The 23,156-nt window shown below is 35.3% G+C and overlaps 1 protein-coding gene across 1 annotated transcript; it reads right to left on the bottom strand.

Moving 5' to 3' along the window:
* Positions 1–3,288: 3,288 nt before the first annotated feature.
* LOC132545614 (GPI mannosyltransferase 3-like) lies at positions 3,289–11,777 on the bottom strand. The gene is made up of 8 exons (XM_060209309.1): positions 11,709–11,777; positions 10,475–10,860; positions 9,488–9,605; positions 8,382–8,608; positions 7,826–7,975; positions 6,778–7,035; positions 4,801–5,463; positions 3,289–3,967 (listed from the first exon to the last, which is right to left on the bottom strand). The coding sequence occupies exons 2-8, from the start codon at positions 10,798–10,800 to the stop codon at positions 3,673–3,675; spliced, it is 2,037 nt and encodes a 678-aa protein (XP_060065292.1). The 5' UTR covers positions 10,801–10,860; positions 11,709–11,777; the 3' UTR covers positions 3,289–3,672.
* Between the last annotated feature and the right edge of the window lie 11,379 nt (positions 11,778–23,156).

Raw genomic sequence — 23,156 nt, 5'->3', positions numbered from 1 at the left:
TTTGTGACTTGAGTTTGTGATCAAAGTCCTTAGATCATTCTTCCAGCTCCCCATCTTTTTCTAGTTTAAAAAGTATTGACATCAAGTAACAATGAAAGATGATAGTTACTACCACAAACATAAAACAAAATTCTGTAGGGGTCAGACACACATCAGGTACCCCATTGTGGCACTCCTTTCTAAATTTGTGTAACTAAAACTTCAAAACCTGACTAAACTAATTCATTAATCTGAAAGCTGTTTAATATAAATCCTGTTTATCCCAGTTACAGGTAATTTCATCATCATCATCATCATCATCATCATCATCATCATCATCATCATCATCATCATCATCATCATCATCATCATCACCACCATCATCACGATCATCATCATCACCATCATCATCATCATATCATCATATTGTCATCATCATCATCATCATCATCATCATCATCATCATCATCATCATCATCATCATCATCATCATCATCATCATTTCTCTATTCCTCTTTTGTACTCATCATCTCTCATCATCACCATCATTTCTCTATTCCTCTTTTGTACACTAAAACATTTATCACTGAATAACAAATGCAGAAATATTTCCCTGAAACATGTAATTTAAAAACAAATTCTTGAAATACCAGTAATTGAAAGACGGTGTAAAAATAGTTATGGACGGAAATTGAATACCATTGCATGGTGAACATCTCGTATTAAGTAGAATTATCGTAACTATGTCCTAGTTATTTTATCTTGGGAGGTATTTTTTTGTAAGTTATTTTACCTACCATTTTAGTATGTCTTGACTGGCTACAGTACAAAAATCTGAACTTTCAACATCTGTTTTAACAATTTTTCTCTTGAATATTTGAATAAAGACAAAGAGGACAATGTTTTCATTTGATCCACTCTCAAAATTTCATTCATTGCTTTTTAGAAAATATAGGATTTTAAATGGAATTCTAACGAATATTAATTAGGACATTTATGCTTGCATGATGACAAACCATATGAGAATTTTTCAGGTATTGCCATATAATGTCATTATAACTATTATTTTATTCTTATACAAGCTTGTGTTATTGTGCATATAAAAATGACTAGCCACTGCAGGACCCGTGGAATAGATACATTGTAAGTATCTTGTCAGTATTCCATTAAACACTATAGAACAGTATATGGTATCATTTAAAATTCTGAATATTGAATAATTGTAAAAATATAATTCTTTTTTGCATAGCATCAGTGTGTATATACATCGTATATGCGTAGATACCACAAGTACCCATTTGTCTTAGTACATGGTGGACTATCACTGTTTAGATACAAAACAGGAATTAACTAATAAGTGATGTTACAGTGGTAGAAACAAGCATCAAAACATTCAGACAAACTTGTTCATTACCTGTATTGAAATAGTTATATAGACTTATGTTCATGATGACGTCTTATGGTCACACAATTTCCAATTCAATTTGCAGCAGTTTAAAAAGTTCAACATTGTAGTCCTAAAAAGATGACAAAAACAACTATTTGATTGCTAAGCGTGATTTTTTAAGTTACACGCTTTACAATACAAAAAAGTGGAAAAAGTAGAACACAGTACACAATGACGTCAGGTTCTGGCAAGGTACAGTTGTAATAGGAGTTAGACAAGAGTAGGAGAGAGAAGTGAGCCTAAAAGCAGGTCAGTGCTAGCGCAGACTGAAGATTACTATCGATGTCCAGACTTAAATAGCTTTACATAATAGAGTGAGATCAACCAATGAGAAGCCCTGTTACGTAAGGAAGGAAATTACTAACATGAAAGTAAAGGAAGTTAATAAATTTAGATGCCCGGATGACAGCACAAGCCAACGGTGTTAATATGAACAAATCCAATACACGATAATGCATTAACAGAACGTTACAATCAATGTAAGTACATAGTAGTTTATTTATATACAATACGCTTGCACTCTCACATTCACACGCAACCAGTCATTCATTCACAAATATTGTTCCTTCCACACAATGACATTTTCTAAAACAGATAAACCAGTTTGGCAGGAGTTGTCATGAGACCTTAATTTAGAAAAGGTGAAATCTTTTCATGGCTCTTCGATAGCAACTGCAATAAATCTTACCTAAATTTATACAATTATCATATAATCTGATACCTGAAAAATGAATGAAAACTTCTTTGAAATCTGTCTAACAGTTCAAAATTAATTGTGATATTATCCTAAATACCCAAATCTATTAGTCCAGATGTTTTATCTTTGGAGTCTGTCATTAAGGCAAAGAAACCAAGAATATTGGGTTATTAATCATGCAGACATACTTCTGATGCAACCAGTCTGGCGGTCTCAGAGTAATTGTTAAAAGCGATAATGATGTAAATACATATGCATGTAAATAAAATCAAAGGGGCGTAACTCTTCGAAGAGAAACCTTTCTGCATGTGCAGATTTGCGTACAAAAAAAATCATTCGTTTTGGCTGATGTTCTGACACATTTCTGTCCAAAGATGACTGACCAGGCATTATAGGGAGTACAATATGGTAGATTTTGTATTGTGAACCAAATATTGCAACAAGCCCGATACATATTATTCATGCTAAAGGCATTTTTTAAAAAAAATACTTAAGAATTAAAAATGCAAATATTAATTGCCAGCAGGTAGAAATGACATCCAAAAATACTGATAGCATTAAAAATCAAAAGCTTGGAATGCCATATATGTATAAATTTGAAGTCATTCAACTATTCAGCTTTGAGTCAACTTTAACAAATTTCTTTTGATTGTGATTGTTAAATGTATACTTGCTCATATTGTGTTTCACTTGTAAACATCCAGTTATAACATAGAAAATACAGTAGGGTCTGTAACTACTGGAATCAAAGTTCCATAATACTGTTGGTCTAACTTCAAAATAGACTACAAAATCTATGCAATACAGTAATGGAGCAAAGACCAGATCTGCTTTTTTTTGCCTATAGTAGATACACAGAGATAGGGTCAATGCTATTTTGAACATAAAACTAAATATGTAAATTGTTTGAACTAAATGTATGATGCTTATCTAATGATCACATATTTGTTCTTTGAACTTTACACTGATGATGTATAATTATTTTTGATGGCAGCAGTTTCAATAGTTAAAAATACATGTATCAACTTAAAATCACTTCCAATAAAGGAATCCCTTAGATCTCATACAAAAAATTCCTTGTCTGCTAATATTCTACATATGCACACTGTTCAGATGAAACACACGAATACCTGTTACTCTTGAATTAGAGATAACACACGAAAGAAGTGTCCTCACATGCCCTTCACGAACACCTATTACCTTGAATTAGAGATAACACACGAAAGATGTGTCCTCACATGCCCTTCAGAACCCATGTCTGTCACAGTCCTGTGACGGCCCTACACAGTGACTATACCCCTGATCAGCTGTATATAATGTCCACACATGCCCTTCAGGGCCCATGTTCTGTAACAGTCCTGTGACGGCCCTACAGAGTGACTATACCCCTGATCAGCTGTATATAATGTCCACACATGCCCTTCAGTAACAGTAACAGTCCTGTGACAACCCTACTAGTGGCAGTGTACCAATGATCAGGGACCCAAACTCTGCACCCTACTGGCTTTACCTGACCTTGACATGACCTGTCTGGTGATTTTGCATTTCGTTATCTACAGCTGACCTTAATATGACTACCAACTCGACCTTCAGAAAAATGAGTATGGAAAAAATTACCACATTCTTTGTATCCACTCTGAGTTAGAAATTCTGTTATGTTCGTTTGCAATTTGTTGAAATAAACAATATGACTTGGCAAAGGTGTCAGATTTACTTTATACTCCTGTTTCAGCCACCGGACTGGGTGATTATAAAACTGGTCTGCCTCATCCGTGTAATTCTCCTTCCTAGACAAGTTGGGCTCACATGTCAGCATCCTCATACTTATATTTTGGTGCAGATAACTAAAACAGACATAAATAATTATAAGTATGCAGCATTCTGTTTAATGTCATTATTGAAGTCAATATATTATTTATACATTATTTACATATAAGATCTTAAATCTGTTTTCATTTCATATGAGCGCTTATGAAAGAGTCTTTGAACTTTGTATTTATGAAAGCAATTTTAGCAAATGTTATAAATTCCCAAATGAAATGAAAATATTTACTTATCACATAGCACAGAAAATTTAAATTTTGACAGATTTTGAATTCAAAACATGGAGTACAAAATCAATCAGAGGCAGCCATTTTGTTACGCTATGTTTTAATTCATGATGTAACCTGACAGTCTATTTTATGAATTTACAATCTAACTGGCACAGCAAATGAAAAACATATGTTACACTAGTGTTATACCAAAGTGCAATCCCGCACTCTTAACCTTAAACTTGGTAGAGTTCACCACCAACAGATTAAGTTTTTATCAACCACTTATCTTTCCTACACTCAACAATTTAATTTTATCTCCTTTTTTTTATTGTGATGATATAACATATAACATAATGTACTATCTAGATAAGATGATGTACTATCTAGATAAGATAAGTACTATCTAGATAACATGATGTACTATCTAGATAACATGAGTACTATCTAGATAACATGATGTACTACCTAGATAATATGATGTACTATCTAGATAAGATAAGTAATCATCTTCAGGTCTTTATCGCCTGCAGACATTATTAACACATGACAGACTACACAGGTACAAACAATGAAAAAAAAGATTCAAATCTGTATTTGTTTTATATCAAATATCACAATTTTCCTTGAAAAGCACTTATTACCTGTAGTACGGTGTTGAGTGACAAGGAGTGAGAAAAAGAATGTCCATACTTTTGTCCAAACTCTGGTCATATAAATATTTCATGACCACAACTGTCCCTCTTTGGTGTATAAGCCCAAAATATAAAGCTGCAGGAATGTTAATGACCACAAGCATCACCACAAATATCTTTGCCTTCATAAGATTATATTTATGTTGTGTCTTTTGCACGACTATTGGATCTTTCTCACTTTCTTTTACTGGTGAGTCAGATTGCTGCTTTGCACTGCCCCCTGGTGAGGAACTGGTGGCTCCATCTGGTGATTGATTTGTGTCTGTAATAACTTTGTCAGTACTTTGTAGCACTGTTTCTTTATTACTTCCTGTAGAGTCTGTGACCTGGCTGTCCACCCCTGCACTTGCTGTACTGACTGAGCTATCCGTACTGCCCAATCCCATACTCGTTGTACTGACAGAACTCTCTGTACTGACACTGCTGACAAGACTATCACAGCTACTGTAACGACTCGCAGCATCCTCATCTGTCAAAACACCGTTCTGCTTCTTCACCTTCCTTTTCTTCAAACGTGGTCTTCGACACAATGCTTGGAAATATACACCGCAATAATGCATCGAAAGTGGCAAAATAGGCATCAGGAATCGAAACTCTTTGTGGGAAATGAAACTGAAATTTGGAAAAAAAACCAAAATATTATTTAATTCTAAACAGCATGTAAAAATAACATGACCAAACCTGGAGGGAGAAATATGCTACTTTCATCAACTACCATTAAACAGGACTGGCTTCATTGTTGGAAACCCATAATTAATTCTAATTGTGCTGATCTAATCACCTGGAGTAACAGACATAAGCTGTGTGGGTTAAATCCCTTTCTGAAGGATTGATACAATATCTACAACATAGATAATATATCGATGTCCAAGTTTCCATGAATAAGTCTAATGAGAACAGAGAGATCAATTGAGACAGTACCGAAATCTGATGATTTTGACAAACTTCAACAATGATAGATCTATATACATGATTATATCTGTGTCTTATAACATTTCTATCTATTGGCATAACAATTATTTAACAACAGTAAATAAAAAAATCTCCTAAGGGAGTGGGAGAGAACTGATGTCCTGGTTGTCTTCAGTCGTCAATCGGATCATGAAGGAATCAAAAATGGATACCCAACGGTATTCAATAGAGCCACATCAAGGAAGGTAAATTTTTACCGTTTTTCTGACGACAGCTGGCCTAGCTAGCCGAAACATGTCAACTTATAATAAAACCATAGAATCCAGATGTTGATGCTCCATCTCCGACGTCATTTGAAATTATTTTACAAGTTCTTTGACACCAGAAGATATGTTACAAACTCACAAATTTGTTATGATATGATTTCCTTTATAAGTTTCTAAATAACACTTGTGGGACTTCTCTTTCTTTTTGGACAAAAGGATTCAGCATACACCATTGAAATAATTAAAATAATCGTGAGATCTACCTAAACCTACAAAAAAGCAACTCTGTGTCATCAGAGCTTTCTATAAATATCTCCCACATGATCTCCAGGCGATAAATTTACATCTGAAAGGATTATCATTTCTTAACACAATTCAGTAATTGAACAAACGAACCATTAAATATGTCATATCTGTTCAGGGTGCTGTTTCCTTACTTTTTTTGGGTTTTTTTTGTATAAATTGATTAGATTCTTGTACATGTAAAACCAATAAGAATACTGGTACATATGTATGAAGTGTGAACAATGACGATAAAAATTTTTTTAAAAAGTAAATATATAATGAAAATTACAAAGGGATTCAATCCCTTGTCAAAATTACAATACACTCTGGAAATTACATCCAAGTAAAACATCACAAGTAAAGCAGGTTTTACACATTCATACACATAGTGTTTATGCTTCTGATCCTAACGATTGTTGGAAAATTACAGAAACCCAAGGTAGGAATCCTGATATTTCGTTACCTGTATGCAAATATAGTCCAGATAACAAGAAATAGGAGAACTTTATTTTTAGCCTTGTATGCTCCCAGGATGAAGGGAAGGAGATGTGTTGCCATGATGACTGGGTAGCCTTGAGTGATGTACCAATGCCAGGGATGGTTTCCGTAGATAGATCCTCCACCATGCAGTACATTAAACTGTAGGAAATTGTAGTGGACTAGGATCCAGTCTCCATGGTAAGCACTGTCCAGGAATGTGGAGACCAGGAAACACACAGACCTAGTAACATTCAGAAAGATTATTCAAACAGGTGATCTGGAACCTTCAAGTAAAATGTCTGTTAGTGATCTGGAACCTTCAAGTGAAATGTCTCTTAGTGATCTGTAACCTTCAAGTAAACTGTCTCTTAGTGATCTGGAACCTTCAAGTAAAATGTCTGTTAGTGATCTGTAACCTTCAAGTAAAATGTCTGTTAGTGATCTGTAACCTTCAAGTAAACTGTCTGTTAGTGATCTGTAACCTTCAAGTAAAATGTCTGTTAGTGATCTGTAACCTTCAAGTAAACTGTCTCTTAGTGATCTGTAACCTTCAAGTAAACTGTCTGTTAGTGATCAGGTTAAAAATGATCATTTATGTTACTTTAAGCAGTGAATTCCAGTATTGTTATTTAATTAGATAGAGTTATGGACTTATGCATGCCTTTCTATTGATGACTTGATAAAGCCTGGCACTGCTCCTCTCTAGTCTACAACATTAAAACCATTGACTGTCTCACTATCTTTATTATGATGAGACATGAAACGTCTTACTATAGGGTACAATATACCCAGTGTGATAAAGTCATTATATGGAACATAACTGCAATTTGAAAATGTCATAACAAAAATGCAGATATTGATAAAAAAGTAACAATAAAATTATTTGAAATAATTTGAAGGATTTTTTGACAATCTACCACACCATTGGTACGGTAAATCACAATACAGATCATTGAAAGTAAAAAAATCATGCCATGTTTCTTTAAACCACCACCATTTTTAAGTCAATTTATTTACGGACAAGTAGTTACCCAATAATGAAGTAATGTTTGAGATCTTTAACCAGTCTCTGTTGGTTGTTTTGGAGGTGCCAAGAACACATGAGGATCCAGATGACAATTGCTGTAGGACGGATTAGGACGGACATGGCAGCCAGGGCGACAAACTTTGGCACAGAGCACCTGTTGATGTTTATTTAACATCAGGTTTTACATACAAGTCTTTAAAAATTCTATATCAAAACTGATATAAATACATCTCTTGGTCTCACTTGAACTGATCTTGCAATAAAGTAAATATCATGATATGGTTTTCATTAAATTACCTATCTCCTGAATCTCTTCAGTATGCTATGAATCTTTTGTTTGAAGTGGTCTGGCTTGTAGTGATATTTGTAACCAGGGTTATCGTGAAATTAGAATATCAAGTCACAAAATATAAACTTTTAATAATCATATGTAGTATCAGTAAATATATATACATGTATTGAGTTCCAAATTTTACATTAAGGTATCTCTATTAGATCAATAAAGTACAAGATATTTATATATATAGGTCCTGTGGTTAAAGCTTAAGTAGAATACAAACCCTTTGATGTTTGGCCAAGGGAAGTAGTACAATGCCATGGTAATGAGGACAGTCTCCATACAGTTTGACAGTGTGCGAGTACAGCAATAGAGAGTGAACCAGGACAGAATCTGACACAGTAATGTCCATTGGGCAGTGGCACGGTCACTCAGTTTCCATGACAACTTAAACAGGTACAAGTCACCACATGCTGCTATTACTCCTTGAAGGATCCTTGGCAGTTTTATCTACAGAAGCAAACATGTCATATCCTCAGCATTTATACAGCTTCTATGGCTTGAGGTCTCAATTATACAAAATATAACTTTTAACATTTTATTTAAAGTTTCAAGACAAATTTTCACTTCACATTTGTTTTCTTTACAGATATGAAACAAATACAAAACAAACACCACAACATATCTACTCCCAGCTCCATCCCTTTACTCAACTGAAATGTATAACCATACATATTCACAACACTAGTAGTTTATGTTTAAGAGCTGCATGACAACTGTGTCTGTTACCTTAGCTTGTGCAGTTAAAGATACAAGGAAAGCCAAAACTGAGAAATGACTCATTAAAATAAAACAACAGCTCCCAGAGGATCGTGATGCCAATAACGATATAATACTTATTAGTTCTTTATCAGTTGGATCTTTTCTCTTCTTTTCTCTTCTGTTCTTCCAAAATTCAAATCTTACATATCAAATCTGACAATGATAAGTGAGAATGATGTAGTAATAACCACATACCATGGTCATATTCCAAGATGGCCACCTGTTGGGCGTTTTTTTTTATTCTAATCAGTCTCATAACCGACCATGCATAATAAGGGATTAGGGCGAACCTACATATGAATGATCCCTCCAGTGTAATTTTTTTTTTAATTGACATAAAGTTGTCGAAATCAAAGATGGCTACCTGTCATCCATTTTGTTCTTTGTGAAGTGACGATAACAAGAATTGTCTACGGACATCAGACAGAAAAGGGAAGAAGACAGACTTTGGTGATTTGTACACTTCCCGTTTTTCATGTACAGTAATTATTGTAGAAACAATAATGTTAATACAATTCACATTGAATAATCAACCACATAAAAATGCTGTTATGAAGGCAATCTCACCAACAAAAGTCGATAATCTAATCCTAGAACAGCTAGGATTTTGTACAGAAAGGCAAAGATTGTTGGATAGAAGTAACTGCGAATTCCTTGTCTCCATTCCCATGTAAGATAACCATAGCTAAGGTAGATGTAAGGTAAATATGTTGGAAAATATGTAAAAGAAATATCAGCCATTGAAGTGAATGCATTTTTACATCATGACAAAAAATTATAAATTGTATTGAAGGTATTGTTAGAACTTTCACATTATGAAACAGTTATATCTGCATATGTTCTCAGTCCAAGCAGTAAGTTTTGCCAATTACTGTTTCCGTGTTTACTAGTTATACTTTTTTGTGAAACACAAACTCTGTAGGTAAAGATTTAAATGTTTACTACTGCAGTTAGAGTTTGAGTTTGAAAATGTCAAGCACATACACGCATACTGTATTTACTCATGGTTCCTTTGAGTACAATATGGTTGTTTAATTTTGCAGGGCAAGCATCTCGCCATTGTCCTGGTTTTATTGGGCTATTTCCAAAGGATCCAATTTTGTACATATCTATACATATAAATGTATGTAGGCATATTACCTACATGCCCTGTGATTTTGAGTTACTGTAAAATGGTTGCTACATATCTAATATCACACCCTATCTAATAAGTGTGAAAATTAACTATTCTCAAAGACATTACCATCTATACACTATTTACTGAATCCATTAAGTAAGTATATTCAATATCAGGCTATTTTTAGCTTGTTATTCAATCCAATTTCTAGTTACATGAAAAGTCAAAATTGTTTTCAGCATGACATTAACCACGATACAAAATTCTCTGTATTTTTGTTTGCATATCAAATAAACTTTCACATTAAAATCCAGGCAAAATGCTTGCAAAACCAATTTGCATACCTACTTCAGCATGTGCTTGGCTGGTATTTCAATTTGTGTACATTCAAATCAACTTATTTGTTGAATAGAACTAAATTTGTACCAAAAGGATACTCAAACACAATCTTGTGGGCCACCTCCAATGACTGCCAATACTCATCAGGGACAAAATATGTCTGTATCATTAATGCATTGCAGACCCTTAAAGCTATTAATCCAAGGAAGATGGTCTTTTGTGTTGCCATCAGTTTCTTGACAATCAATGGCCCTAGAACTTCTTCCTGAAAGATATATCCTTCTTCCTCTTCATCTATTTCTTGCTCATCATCTGAATGAATTGGTGACATTGGGCATGAATTTTTAACTCGATCACGGGCATCCTGGTTATGTCTAAGCTTTCGTCTACGAATGGTAGCAGCTCCCTTTCCTTCCTTTGTCATATTAGCATTAGTAGGAGTTGCCTAACTTAGTACCATTTGTATTTCAAGATGACCTTTGATCTACAAAAGAATAATCAATGATTAAACCCTAAAACACAATAAAACCAAAGCATTGATCAGTTTACATCATGAGACAGAGAATACATGTACAGTGATAGCAAAAAAGCCTTTTCTATAGTTTACTGATAAAGATATGTTTATATTCATTCTTACATTCTATTGGTGTAATGCCAAAATTATATAATCAGTTAATCATATCATGCAAAAGTTGCAGGTTAATGTGGCTGTGTCAGGACACTTGAAAGAAATGTGTTTTTCCTGTTTTTTTTTATCATTTTTTTTTTTTGAAAAATTTAATAACACTTGCATCATGGATAATCCAGGGTTTATGCTTACTATCGCTCTCTGCACCCATTTAACATTTCATTACAAAAGTGAATGTTCCGTGTGTGACACTATATAGACATGACAAAAAGACCAGTTTGATCTTTTTAGGTACACCAAACGAATCTTAAAGTCACATATCCGGATGCTGTATTGGATTCTAAATTGGGTATCGCTCCTTTATAACTTTCAAAGGAGTGCATCAGTCTTTGATTAGTCTTTTTCTGTTCTAAAATCCGTTATATACCAATCAAATAAATGTGCCTTCAATTTTACCAGGAAATGTTCCAGGTGCACAAAGGGTTACAGTTCCTTTGAAGAATCCTGCCATAGATTTTTTTCCCTCCGAGTGAAACATCATCAGATAATATATGGTCTATATCAAACTACTTCATGTAGATTTTAGAACGATCGGTCACTATAACAATAACGATTTATAGATTCCATATTATTCAAAATGCCAGTTCGGACCTAAGTTTTTAACCCGTACTTATTTCAATTTTCGGACATATCTTTTTACTTACCAGGTCGACCTCTTCATTATTCTATTGAAAGTTGTAGGCATATTCTTGTCGATCAATATTTAATCAGCATTGTTCCATCAGACCAATGAAAAACTGACAAACGTGTTCTGTACCAAAGTACGCATCAATCGATCGTCTAATCTTCTCGGTGTCAATCTAAGGCATAAATGATTCCTGTTGGTATTCATTTCAGACAAACGCGCAGCTGATTTAGATCTTTGAAGAGTGATCTTGCAAGGGAGTTAATACTTTAATAGTTCACATAACTGTACGAAGCGCATAGTTGGCTGTGGAAATTGCCTTGTTCGTTCGTTCGAAGGGCGAAAGGCCGTAATAGTGAATGTAACACTCGTTAAATAAAAACTAATAAATAGATAATTGTGAAAATTGACATGTATAGAATACAACATTTTCCTCTTTCTTCCATTGCATGTGTTTTTCAGTTATATTTATAGCTGGAATATTGATTGTCAGGATCCAATGTAAAAAGTAAACTTTATATATTGATAAAGAGGAATTAACCTAACTTATTGTCTATACCTTTAGACATATCCAGTAAATTCTATTTTCATTAAGAAACTCTGAGCTTTGTTCAGTTCGTGGTTAAAAATGGTGTAAATTTCACTCTTTTTTTTTTATCCCCAAGAAACGCGTTTGGGGGCCGTAGATATGGGCTCCGTCGGTCTCGCCGTGCGCACATCTGTCTGTCCACGCGAGGGCTTTTCCAGGCAATAACTTCAACACTTCTTCTCAACATCACAAAACTTGCTGTATATATTAACTTAGTGCTCTTTTTGTGACCTTTGGCTATTGACGACATTTCATTTTTTTAATATATTTTTTCTGTTACCATGGAAACAGGTAACCCTCATTACAAATTTCAGTTTTTTTCTGGACCAGTAGTCTGAAACCGTTCAATTTAATCGCTGAAAACTTTTTGACTTATTAAGCTAGTAGTGTCTTTTGCTGTGGAGAAGTCATCAATATAAATACTTCTGTTACCATGGAAACAGATAGGCCAAAAGACAAAGTTCATTTTTTTCAGACCAGTTCTCTTAAACTGCTCAAGGTAATTACTTTAATTAATTAGGAGGGATAATGTCATGCTTTCCGTTATCTTGTTACTTTTTGTTTTGTTTTGTTTTTTTACGGACTTTGACCGTGTGGTCCTTATTTTCTTTGTTATTCTAAATATTTACACATTGAAATGTAAAATAATCATGGAACGTCCCGGAATCAACGCAGATAGGGTTGGTTGGTTGTATATAATTAATTGGTTATAATCGGCTGGTGTTCGGGAATTTGATGCTTTCGATTTATGCTTTCTTCAAATTTCCTTATCGACAGTGTTCAAGAATATCACGTCACAGTGATCAAACACTTAAATTGTCAATTTTCGATGTGCTGCAACAATTGGAGATTTTATTATGAAATAAACATACGTCTTTAAGGTCTCACTTTCAGTTAATAGGGACTAACATACAGAGATTCTGTGGTATAAATTGAGTTGATATCGTCACAAATATGTTGATTCTATTTGTGATAAACTTAAACAATGTAAACAAAAACCTAATGTGTATCAAGCTGTTTAGAATTTATGGTTGTGATTGGCTTCGTGTGGTAGGGTCAGTGAAATCTTGAGTCGTGCAAAGTACAAAGGTTTCTAAAATTTCCTTATCGACATACGCTAGCCACGTCCATGTTCTCAAACACATATATTAAATCCACTATCACCAACAAACGAGCTTTTAATGGTTGCCAAGACGTGTGTACATTTGTTTAACAATCTGTGTTATTGGATAATGGTGGGGCGCATTTAGGGATAGCACTTAGCTATAACTGCTTAAAGTGAATGTCCAAGCATAGCGGTGAGAAAAATGAGGACACTTTCACATGAAAAAGAGAAAAATAAGGACACTTTCAAATGAAAAAGAGAAAAATAAGGACACTTTCAAATGAAAAAGAGAAAAACGAGGACACTTTCACATGAAAAAGAGAAAAATGAGGACACTTTCACACGAAAAAGAGAAAAATGAGGACACTTTCACAAAGCAAATAAAACCCAAACGAACTTAAAAAGTAATTCGAATAAAAATGACATATGTAAGACAAGAAGGCATTATAGAAAAATTGTTAACCAAAAACAAACGAAAAGAAATTAAAAATAAAATGTGGAAAGTTTATATGTTTGATCCAAAGTTGTTGTAATGAGCTACACGATTATTTCTAGAAATTAAACACTGATTACGAAAGAGAGGAAGTGTCCCATACGTTGGTTCAATCTAAAAGAGGACCGAAGGGCCTGTATCGCTCAGCACTGGTTTGGTTTTTGGTTTTGTTCGCTGAAATTGCTTCATCTAGCTCGGGAAGTTTTACATCTATTTGCTTTAAAAGAACCACCCTCTTTCTCAAGAATGGGGAGGTCGGAAGTTAACAACCACTGTGTACTGTTTATGCACAATTCAGTCTACTTCACCCAAGGATGCTTCAAACCGAATTTTGCTAGTTTTTCCTTTTAAGCACCGCCCTTCAGACCCCTTGGTTCGAGATCCATTATTACATTGAACGCAAGCCGAGCCTACCAGCCTCGATGGACCCAATGTCTCTAGTATACTTCAGATCCAGTCTGATAGTTCTGACCCCCTAGGTATGTTTGATCTTGCTAGTATGTCTAACCCGACATCTATCTGGGAACCAAGGGTGATAAAGTGCCCGGATCACAATCTAACAACACTGGATCAAATACTACAACACTGGGTCAAATACTACAACACTGGATCAAATACTACAACACTGGGTCAAAATACTACAACACTGGATCAAATACTACAACACTGGGTCAAAATACTACAGCACTGGGTCAAAATACTACAACACTGAGTCAAAATACTACAACACTGGGTCAAAATACTACAACACTGGGTCAAAATACTACAACACTGGGTCAAAATACTACAGCACTGGGTCAAAATACTACAACACTGGGTCAAAATACTACAACACTAAGTCAAAATACTACAACACTGGATCAAAATACTACAACACTGGGTCAAAATACTACAACACTGGACCAAATATTACAACGCTGAGTCAAATACTACAACACAGGATCTCATGCTTCATCTGATGTATATTTCAAACACAAAACATGGGTACCACACATTCAAGCCTATGGAACGAAATGTCTTGATATGGCTCACAGAATCAGAGCCACATTGGAAAGTCCATGAAATATGTTAAGATCAATGTGGTTGACAAAATAAGCTGCCTTTTATCACATGTAAACGTTTGGGAAAATATGGATCACCCATTGGGATCGAACAAAGAATTGGATAGCAATGAAGGTATTGGTACATGACGGTTAGTTGCATCTGGCCTAAGTATCTAGTAGAATCTATAAAGTATCCTTCCTAGTTCATCACCTTCTATATCTGGATTAACAACCTTTTAACAGTGCTTAAGGATGTAGTCCCATACTTCAATACAAAATGAACTCCGACATGATATCTTTCATTTTTTGTCTTTTTATATACTTGGCCATTTATAGTTGTACTGATACGTTGAAAACGGACGATTTCTATGACGTTTTGAAGAAATTTCACTCGTGGACTCCATTGTTTTGACGGTATATTTGACGGCGTGATTCGGTGATTCAGCGTTTTTAGGGTTGCCGAGATACTTCTCTTGAGTATAACTCTGGAAGTTTTGTGTAGATTTCAACTATATTTTGCATGAATTATCATCACAAATCACTTATTTAAAATTCGTGAATTCCGAATTGGTGACCACTTTCCCGGACTTAAATGACCCGGAAATAGACTTCTCAGCTGTTTTCTTGATCTTAAAAAAACTAGTTATTTTGGTGAAAGTAAAAATAATAACAACAATAATACTAGACGATGGTCAAATAAAAGATTTATGTCATTTTAGAACAATTTCGTTTTTGGTTGCTACGGAGATTAAATCATGTTAAATCAAATGAAAACTGGACATTTTCACATGATTTTGTTTTTAATATCCAAGAATCATGCTCGTACCTTTTCATGAAAGTTGAAAATTTGTTTGGAAAATAACAAAGAATGTCTTATATTCGGATTCTTCCAAATAGTCATTAACAATCATATGTAAAGTTCCAAAGTGTTTGAAATTAAAGTGACTCTCGGTTGGGCGAATTGGTGTCGTTGACCTCGGGTTGGAGGCTATCTTAAGCTTTATGACATTGTCTCCTAGTATACAGTGTTAAGGTCCTATTACCCTCCAGGTAGATTTCCATTCTGATGACCCCGATGACCCCGATGACCCTTAGCATCACTGAGGAGTCCAAGAAGTACGAAACAGCTGTAGGATACAGTTTAATTCATTATTTGGCATGATTGCAATTAATACTGCCTTGAAATGAGAACAGTTCATATTTTGTACCTATGCTGGAGAAATAGTTCCGAAATCTCGTTATTACGTGTTAATCGCTTCTCTACGTATCATTAACGGTAAATAGGACAAACATTGTATTCTGTGAAACAGAAAAAGATTAATTATCTTGATGAATCGTAATGTAGTCTGCTATTTGTCATTCATGATATATATTTTTTCTTTCAAAAGACGCAATGATTTGAAAAAAATAAGCGAAAGGCATTGGGTTGTTAGATACATAAAAGCATCGACTGTCGTGCAGCACAATAAGGCAATAACTGTTTTAATATTGCTATTTTAATATCAAAGTAAAAAAAAAACAGTAAACACAATCGTAATTGTTCAGTAAAAATAAAGATTTAAATCGTCACATCCCACATAACTTGCAAAATATAACATTATAACAAATCTTCGCTATCACGTGTCAAATTCAGTTATTAAAAATAATTAATTAAAAACAAAAAGCAGTGCCAATTATGAAGTACAAATATCCCTTTATGTGGAAATACAGAAGCACATAATATATATATTATGCATGCTCTATGATATGACAATTTCTGTTTGTTATGAAATGAATTACCAACGAATTTAATGGCACAAGCGCAATAACAATTACACACTAATATCCATGATTTTGTATTTCTTTGGCGAGCTATTATTTTCACGAGTCTTAATTGATTTTGAAAACAAATCGAGGCGATATGTATCCATTATGCCAATCTGAAGCAAAATTCACAGAGCAATGCAAGTTTGTTTTATATCATGCAGGTTAAATATTTACAAATAAAACTAAACTTGTCAAATGTTTATCATTACAACAATTAATGTGTGTACTTTCTTTAGTGACGTATAATTGTGACATGTATCGGGTCACCCGAGAAAGTATCAAAGGCGAAAATCGTACGACCTCGCCCACGTGTTATTGGACACCGGTCATACGAACATTCATTTCAGTGGTGATAGGGAAGTCGTTTTCAATACATCGTTTGACCTTTTTTCTATTCATGAAACCTGACATTTGTGAGGACGTTCACCTTTGATGAATATGACCAGGTGAATATCAATTATATTAGAATATCTAGTTAGGAACAGGAAAGTCTATAGATACATGTAAGAAAGATAGATATACCACAACACCTATACTCAGCAGCTCCACTCGTTAAGTGACTATATCTATATACAGTTTACAAATTGCAATGTTCCTTTTCTAGACAAATTATGAACTTTCTACCAATTCAATAAACACTGTTTTATGTCCACCGTTTACATATTACCAGTTTTACAAATAATGAATGAGAACTGAAAAAATATACTTTGAGGCAAAATAAGGGAAGTTGTACATCATTTCAATCCCGTTCAATGCCGTTTAACAGAACACATTACATATTCAATCACGATAGAAAATTTAGACAGACATGTGGATGAGCAACTATATGTTTTAAGTAAGTAGATGAATGGGAGACAAGACGATATATTGATGATAAATACTCGATAAAATTCTCGTTCTCTTCGTCCTTGGAACATTTCATGGCAAAATTGAAGGTACAAACGAAGTTATTTGCTTGGTCTAGAACAGGTGCCAGGAAGAAAACCCCAACCAATCACAGGCTAATACGCTCCTTTGAAGATTACAAAGAAGCGACAACCAAATTCGTACATCAAAGGATCAAACTAATCTGCTCGTCTTGTCCACAAGGTGTCACACACAGAACTTCAATTTTGCCATGAAATGTTCAATGGGTGCAGAGAGCGAGCAGAAACCCTGGATATCCAAGATGTAAGTGCCATTTAATTTAAACCGGGAAAACACATTTCTGTCAAGTGCCCTGACACAGCTCTTTCTACTGAGCTAAAGAAGCACACGTTGTCAACCGAGTAGCAGAGACTATATTTAACTCTATGATCACTCCAATCTGCTCCTTTTGCATATCACATACATATTTCTATTACATACTGCCATTTTGGCATGATAAATTTATACCAGTTTGTCTTCAGGCAATCGTATCACTGTAGGAATTGTCCAAAATTTCACAAATGCATATGGTAGTTTTCATAACTGTCAACCACAGGGATTCATTCGTGTTTTCCATTCCACCCTTCGATAGCTAAGTTGCTGCCACGAACAGTCCACCGTACTCGTTAAAAGAATATGGTAATTTACATTTTTACAATTTCCAAGTCAAAACCTGTCACACTTTAAAACCGATTCAATTTTAGCACTTAACATTTCGATCATATTCGATGTGGTGCGCGACATGGTATCAGTATGGAGGCTGATGGGAAATGGCAGATGAACCGTCATTTTTTATGTTCACGCGCGGTAGACCATAGTAAATAAATTGTTTTGTCAACAGGTCACTGGAGCTTGCATTATCCCACGCACCCATCATGGCGCTTGTGCGTGCATGCGTGGAGGCTGTGACGTTTATATACTGCAATAATGGCGGACTTGTAAGCGTGTCGGGTTTCTTTGTTTGTCGTCCTTCTGCTTGCAGTCTTTGTTGCAGCTTGGTGTTCTTGATAACTTGCTCGGTGACGGCAATACGCCACATCGTCCAAAGATGTACATTCTGACCGGGGTCAAAAGTCTGCATATTGCCGGTGTTGTAGGCTCCAGGAGCCGATTTAGACCTAGAGGACTCGGGTTTCCTCTTGTTTGGAGGACGAGACTGGTGCATGTTGTTAGCTCATCGACTGCCCTTTGTTGAATGTAGTTTCCTGAAAAGAAATCAATCAGTTGTAAGACCAAGGTATCAGGAGAATTCATAACTAGGTCGGTTTTGATTAAACGAGAGCAAAATGAGAGCAGAAGAAATATTTATTTACAGAGAAGCTTGTGAAAGTTAAGGTTGAAAAGACAAGGTTAGCCATGATTTAAAAAAGATAAATATAAGTTATTTCACGATCTCAAATGAGAACCTTGTCTTTGATAACTAAATTTTTGTATGTAAGCATTATACTTTCTACCAAGAGCGTTTTATCACTAGGTCGACTAACCAAACCTTTCTCAAAGCTTCTTGCTACAACTCTTAATACCATCAAATCAGAGTTTAAGTCTTTGACGATGTCGGACATGTTTGAACACATTCTGATGAAAATGCAGATCTTAATTCTCGCTCGGTTATTCACAGCATAAGGGCGTGGCAATGTTCTGGTAAATTTTCCGCATTAGCCAATCAAACGAACGCTTACCGAGTCTTGGAGGTGAATGAAGGTGAACCAGATAGATTCCTTAATCCATTTGTGCATCAAGTCCTTTCGTCACAACCTTTCTACAATACCTGTACAGCATATTTATATGTCAATATGATTAAAATGCATAATGATAAGATGTATCCACATGTGACGAAAAGACTGGCTGCAGATGAAATCTTCTATTAGACCGTCCGCTTTGTATGAAGTTAGAGTGCACAAAGGTCACCAGAACAGGACCATTTACAGGATGTTATTAGATCCTAAGACGGAGCGAGAATTAGGATCTGCATTTTAATAAGATTATTTTGGGCAACCATTATGATAATTCTTTGTAATTATTTGATACTCATTTAAATTCCTTCATCACCACCACCACCATCATATTTTTCTTCGTCATCATCATCATCGATGCTACAAGTCTTTGGATATAGAAAGTAAATAGTAACAGCTTCCGGCTTCTAAAATTGTTGTGGTCGGTAAGTTCCACATTTTCACTCACAGGTAGAAACACTTGCAGTAAAACCTCTGGACCAAGTGAATTACAAAGGTTGTTTATTTACTTCGCCAAGAACATGATACACTTAAATGTGAGGATATAGAACGGGAATACTGGCCTAGATGAACACGGTACACATACTAAAGTTATCACTCAAGACGAAAAAAAATATATTAGCGAGATTATCTTTAAAGATAGCTAATGGTTGCATATAAAACACTGTTTAACCTCAATTTCCCCCTTCATTTAGCAATATATTTTCAAGGATGTTAAGAAACACTTATTGCAAGAAGTTGGCAACAATTTGTATGTGTATATTGTGTTCGTATATATATGTCGGTATCTCAAATGGGATGATAGGTTGCCCGTTATGCTCCGATCAATTACTTAATTGTACAAACATGGTGTCGCCACAAAGACTCTCTCCTTTCTATCTTCTTTTTTTTAGACATATCTGTAAATCCTATCTTAAGTGTTGCCATTGTGAACTGACTGGCTGGTCGCCATTGACTGTTCCTATCAATTATAAAGTGTTATCCGATCTCCTCTGTAACTCAGGTAGTTTTCGTATGTAAAGTAACCATGGCGATTAACGCACATTTTGTGACATGAACCAACGTCATAATGATATTGTACAGTATTCGTAAGACTCGGTAGTGAACTTTGTTAACCAGTCTACCATTAAAAACATCGCTATATTTCTGTGTCGTTTGCCCCAATATGTTTATGTTTTAATTTTTAGATATTATACATTACTCATATCCTGTGTATACAGTTGGACATGTATATTTCAAATTAAATGTATGTACGTTGTACAGCTAGAGATGTATGTGGTTGATACAACAATTGCCAACACTTAAATTTACATGCAACAGACTTTTTATAAAAATCTTTACCACAACCCGACATAAGTCATCTTACACAACCAACCAGTCAAACCCTATCTGTATTTACGTATTTAGCAAGCAAACAATAGCACAAATCGCCCGACGGTAACGCTAACCGAAAGATCAGTATTTATTTAACTCACCTGTCCTGCTGCCAAAGATGCAACGATATTAATTCCGACTTTAGTATAAACCGGAAAACTTCCTACCCTTCCTGTGTCTACATGTACTGCCCTAGGCACCTGCCAGGTACGCTGATGTATTTATGGTTGACGGATTTCTGTAAATAGGGTATATTTTCAGTGTATCTCATCCATGAATAGACTGGGGAGCTCGAGCCTATTACCGACGTGAACGACCACCTTCCCAATTGGCTAAGTATCGTCGGCTAATTTTAGCGTGACTGACTGACAAAATAATTGGAAACATAAAGAAAGTTTGAAATAATTTTATTCTGGTTTTAAACGAGATAATATTCACGGAGACGATTATGGGCAGAGATTGAGGTGTGATTTTCACTGTATTCTAAATCTTGTGATATACATTCAAATATTGCGCTTTATCTCATATACCAGAAGCAGCATTCTATCTATTTAATCAAACCAGATGAAATGTTTTGTTGTCCGTCGTATCTGGTAAAACAATAACCAAAAGAATGGCATAAAACATACACTAGACTTTCACCTTATACACTGACGCAAAAATAGTGTTGTCTGTCTTGGAACAATGAGCAGCTAGATTTGCTGTCTGGATATACATTTATAAACAATTGCCATCATGGAAATACGCGTACATTGAATATCTAAATTATTTTTTCTATTATTATGCGATCAAATCACGGGTTACCACTTTAGCAGCCGGAATTGCTGCATTGGTCTGGATTTAGGAGCCGTATAGGGCATTTCAAACTATACAATATTTTAACATTTCATAATCTTTGTTCATAATCTTGTGTTTTGCAAAATCTTGTGAATAATATTGTAAATCTTGCGTTTTATATTCGTAATCTTATTTACACCCTGAAAATTGTTGTAAATTTTGTGATATATGCTGGTGATTTTCACTGTATTCTAAATCTTGTGATATACATTCAAATATTGCAATATACCAGAGCAGCATTCTATCTATTTAATCAAACCAGATGAATGTTTTGTTGTCCGTCTATCTGGTAAAACAATAACCAAAAGAATGGCATAAAACATACACTAGCTTTCAATACACTGCTAGTGTTGTCTGTCTTGAACAATGAGCAGCTAGAATTGCTGTCTTGAACAATGAGCAGCTAGATTTGCTGTCTTGAACAATGAACAGCTAGAATTGCTGTCTGGAACAATGAGCAGCCGGAATTGCTGTCTGGAACAATGAGCAGCTAGATTTGCTGTCTGGAACAATGAGCAGCTAGATTTGCTGTCTGGAACAATGAGCAGCCGGAATTGCTGTCTGGAACAATGAGCAGCTAGAATTGCTGTCTTGAACAATGAGCATCTAGAATTGCTGTCTTGAACAATGAGCAGCCGGAATTGCTGTCTGGAACAATGAGCAGCTAGAATTGCTGTCTTGAACAATGAGCAGCTAGATTTGCTGTCTTGAACAATGAACAGCTAGAATTGCTGTCTGGAACAATGAGCAGCCGGAATTGCTGTCTGGAACAATGAGCAGCTAGATTTGCTGTCTGGAACAATGAGCAGCTAGAATTGCTGTCTTGAACAATGAACAGCTAGAATTGCTGTATGGAACAATGAGCAGCCGGAATTGCTGTATTGAACAATGAGCAGCTAGATTTGCTGTCTGGAACAATGAGCAGCCGGAATTGCTGTCTGGAACAATGAGCAGCTAGATTTGCTGTCTGGAACAATGAGCAGCTAGAATTGCTGTCTGGAACAATGAGCAGCCGGAATTGCTGTATGGAACAATCAGCAGCTAGATTTACTGTCTGGAACAATGAGCAGCCGGAATTGCTGTATGGAACAATCAGCAGCTAGATTTACTGTCTGGAACAATGATCAGCCGGAATTGCTGTCTTGAACAATGAGCAGCTAGAAGTGATGTCTTGAACAATGAGCAACTAGAATTGCTGTCTTGAACAATGAAAACAATGAGCAACTAGAATTGCTATCTTGGAACGATGAGCAGCTAGAATTGCTATCTTGGAACAATGAGCAGCTAGATTTGCTGTCTTGAACAATGAGCAGCTAGCAGTGCTGTCTTGGAGGTAGGTATATGCAGTACTATCGATACCCGGCATTGCTGCATACTTCACACTCTCACAGTGGAAAAGTGTGGGTAATACATTACTCTCTACCACAGTCCACTCAGCACCTTATCCTCTTTCATGTATAGTCATGGTTACAATGAAAAAGTCGGTGTAAAGTAGACTGTAGTAACAAACTTGTAAAAAGGGGAGATAATGATAAATTAAAACTTTCTTGTTACGGGAATATCAAACATCCCCTCATTTTT

The sequence above is a fragment of the Ylistrum balloti genome, unplaced genomic scaffold (assembly GCF_031769215.1).
Source record: "Ylistrum balloti isolate Yb309-2 unplaced genomic scaffold, AGI_CSIRO_Ybal_v1 Utg369850, whole genome shotgun sequence".
Taxonomy (NCBI): domain Eukaryota; kingdom Metazoa; phylum Mollusca; class Bivalvia; order Pectinida; family Pectinidae; genus Ylistrum; species Ylistrum balloti.
Note: the sequence above shows the minus strand (reverse complement) of the source record. Positions and strands in the feature narration are given on the sequence as shown.

Coding starts and splice junctions, on each gene's coding strand:
- LOC132545614 (XM_060209309.1), bottom strand. CDS start 10,800: ATGACAAAGGAAGGAAAGGGAGCTGCTACCATTCGTAGACGAAAGCTT. Junction 7,976..8,381: donor CCTTGGCCAAACATCAAAGG/GTTTGTATTCTA, acceptor AAACATCAACAG/GTGCTCTGTGCCAAAGTTTG. Junction 3,968..4,800: donor CACTCAACACCGTACTACAG/GTAATAAGTGCT, acceptor TGTCTGTTTTAG/TTATCTGCACCAAAATATAA.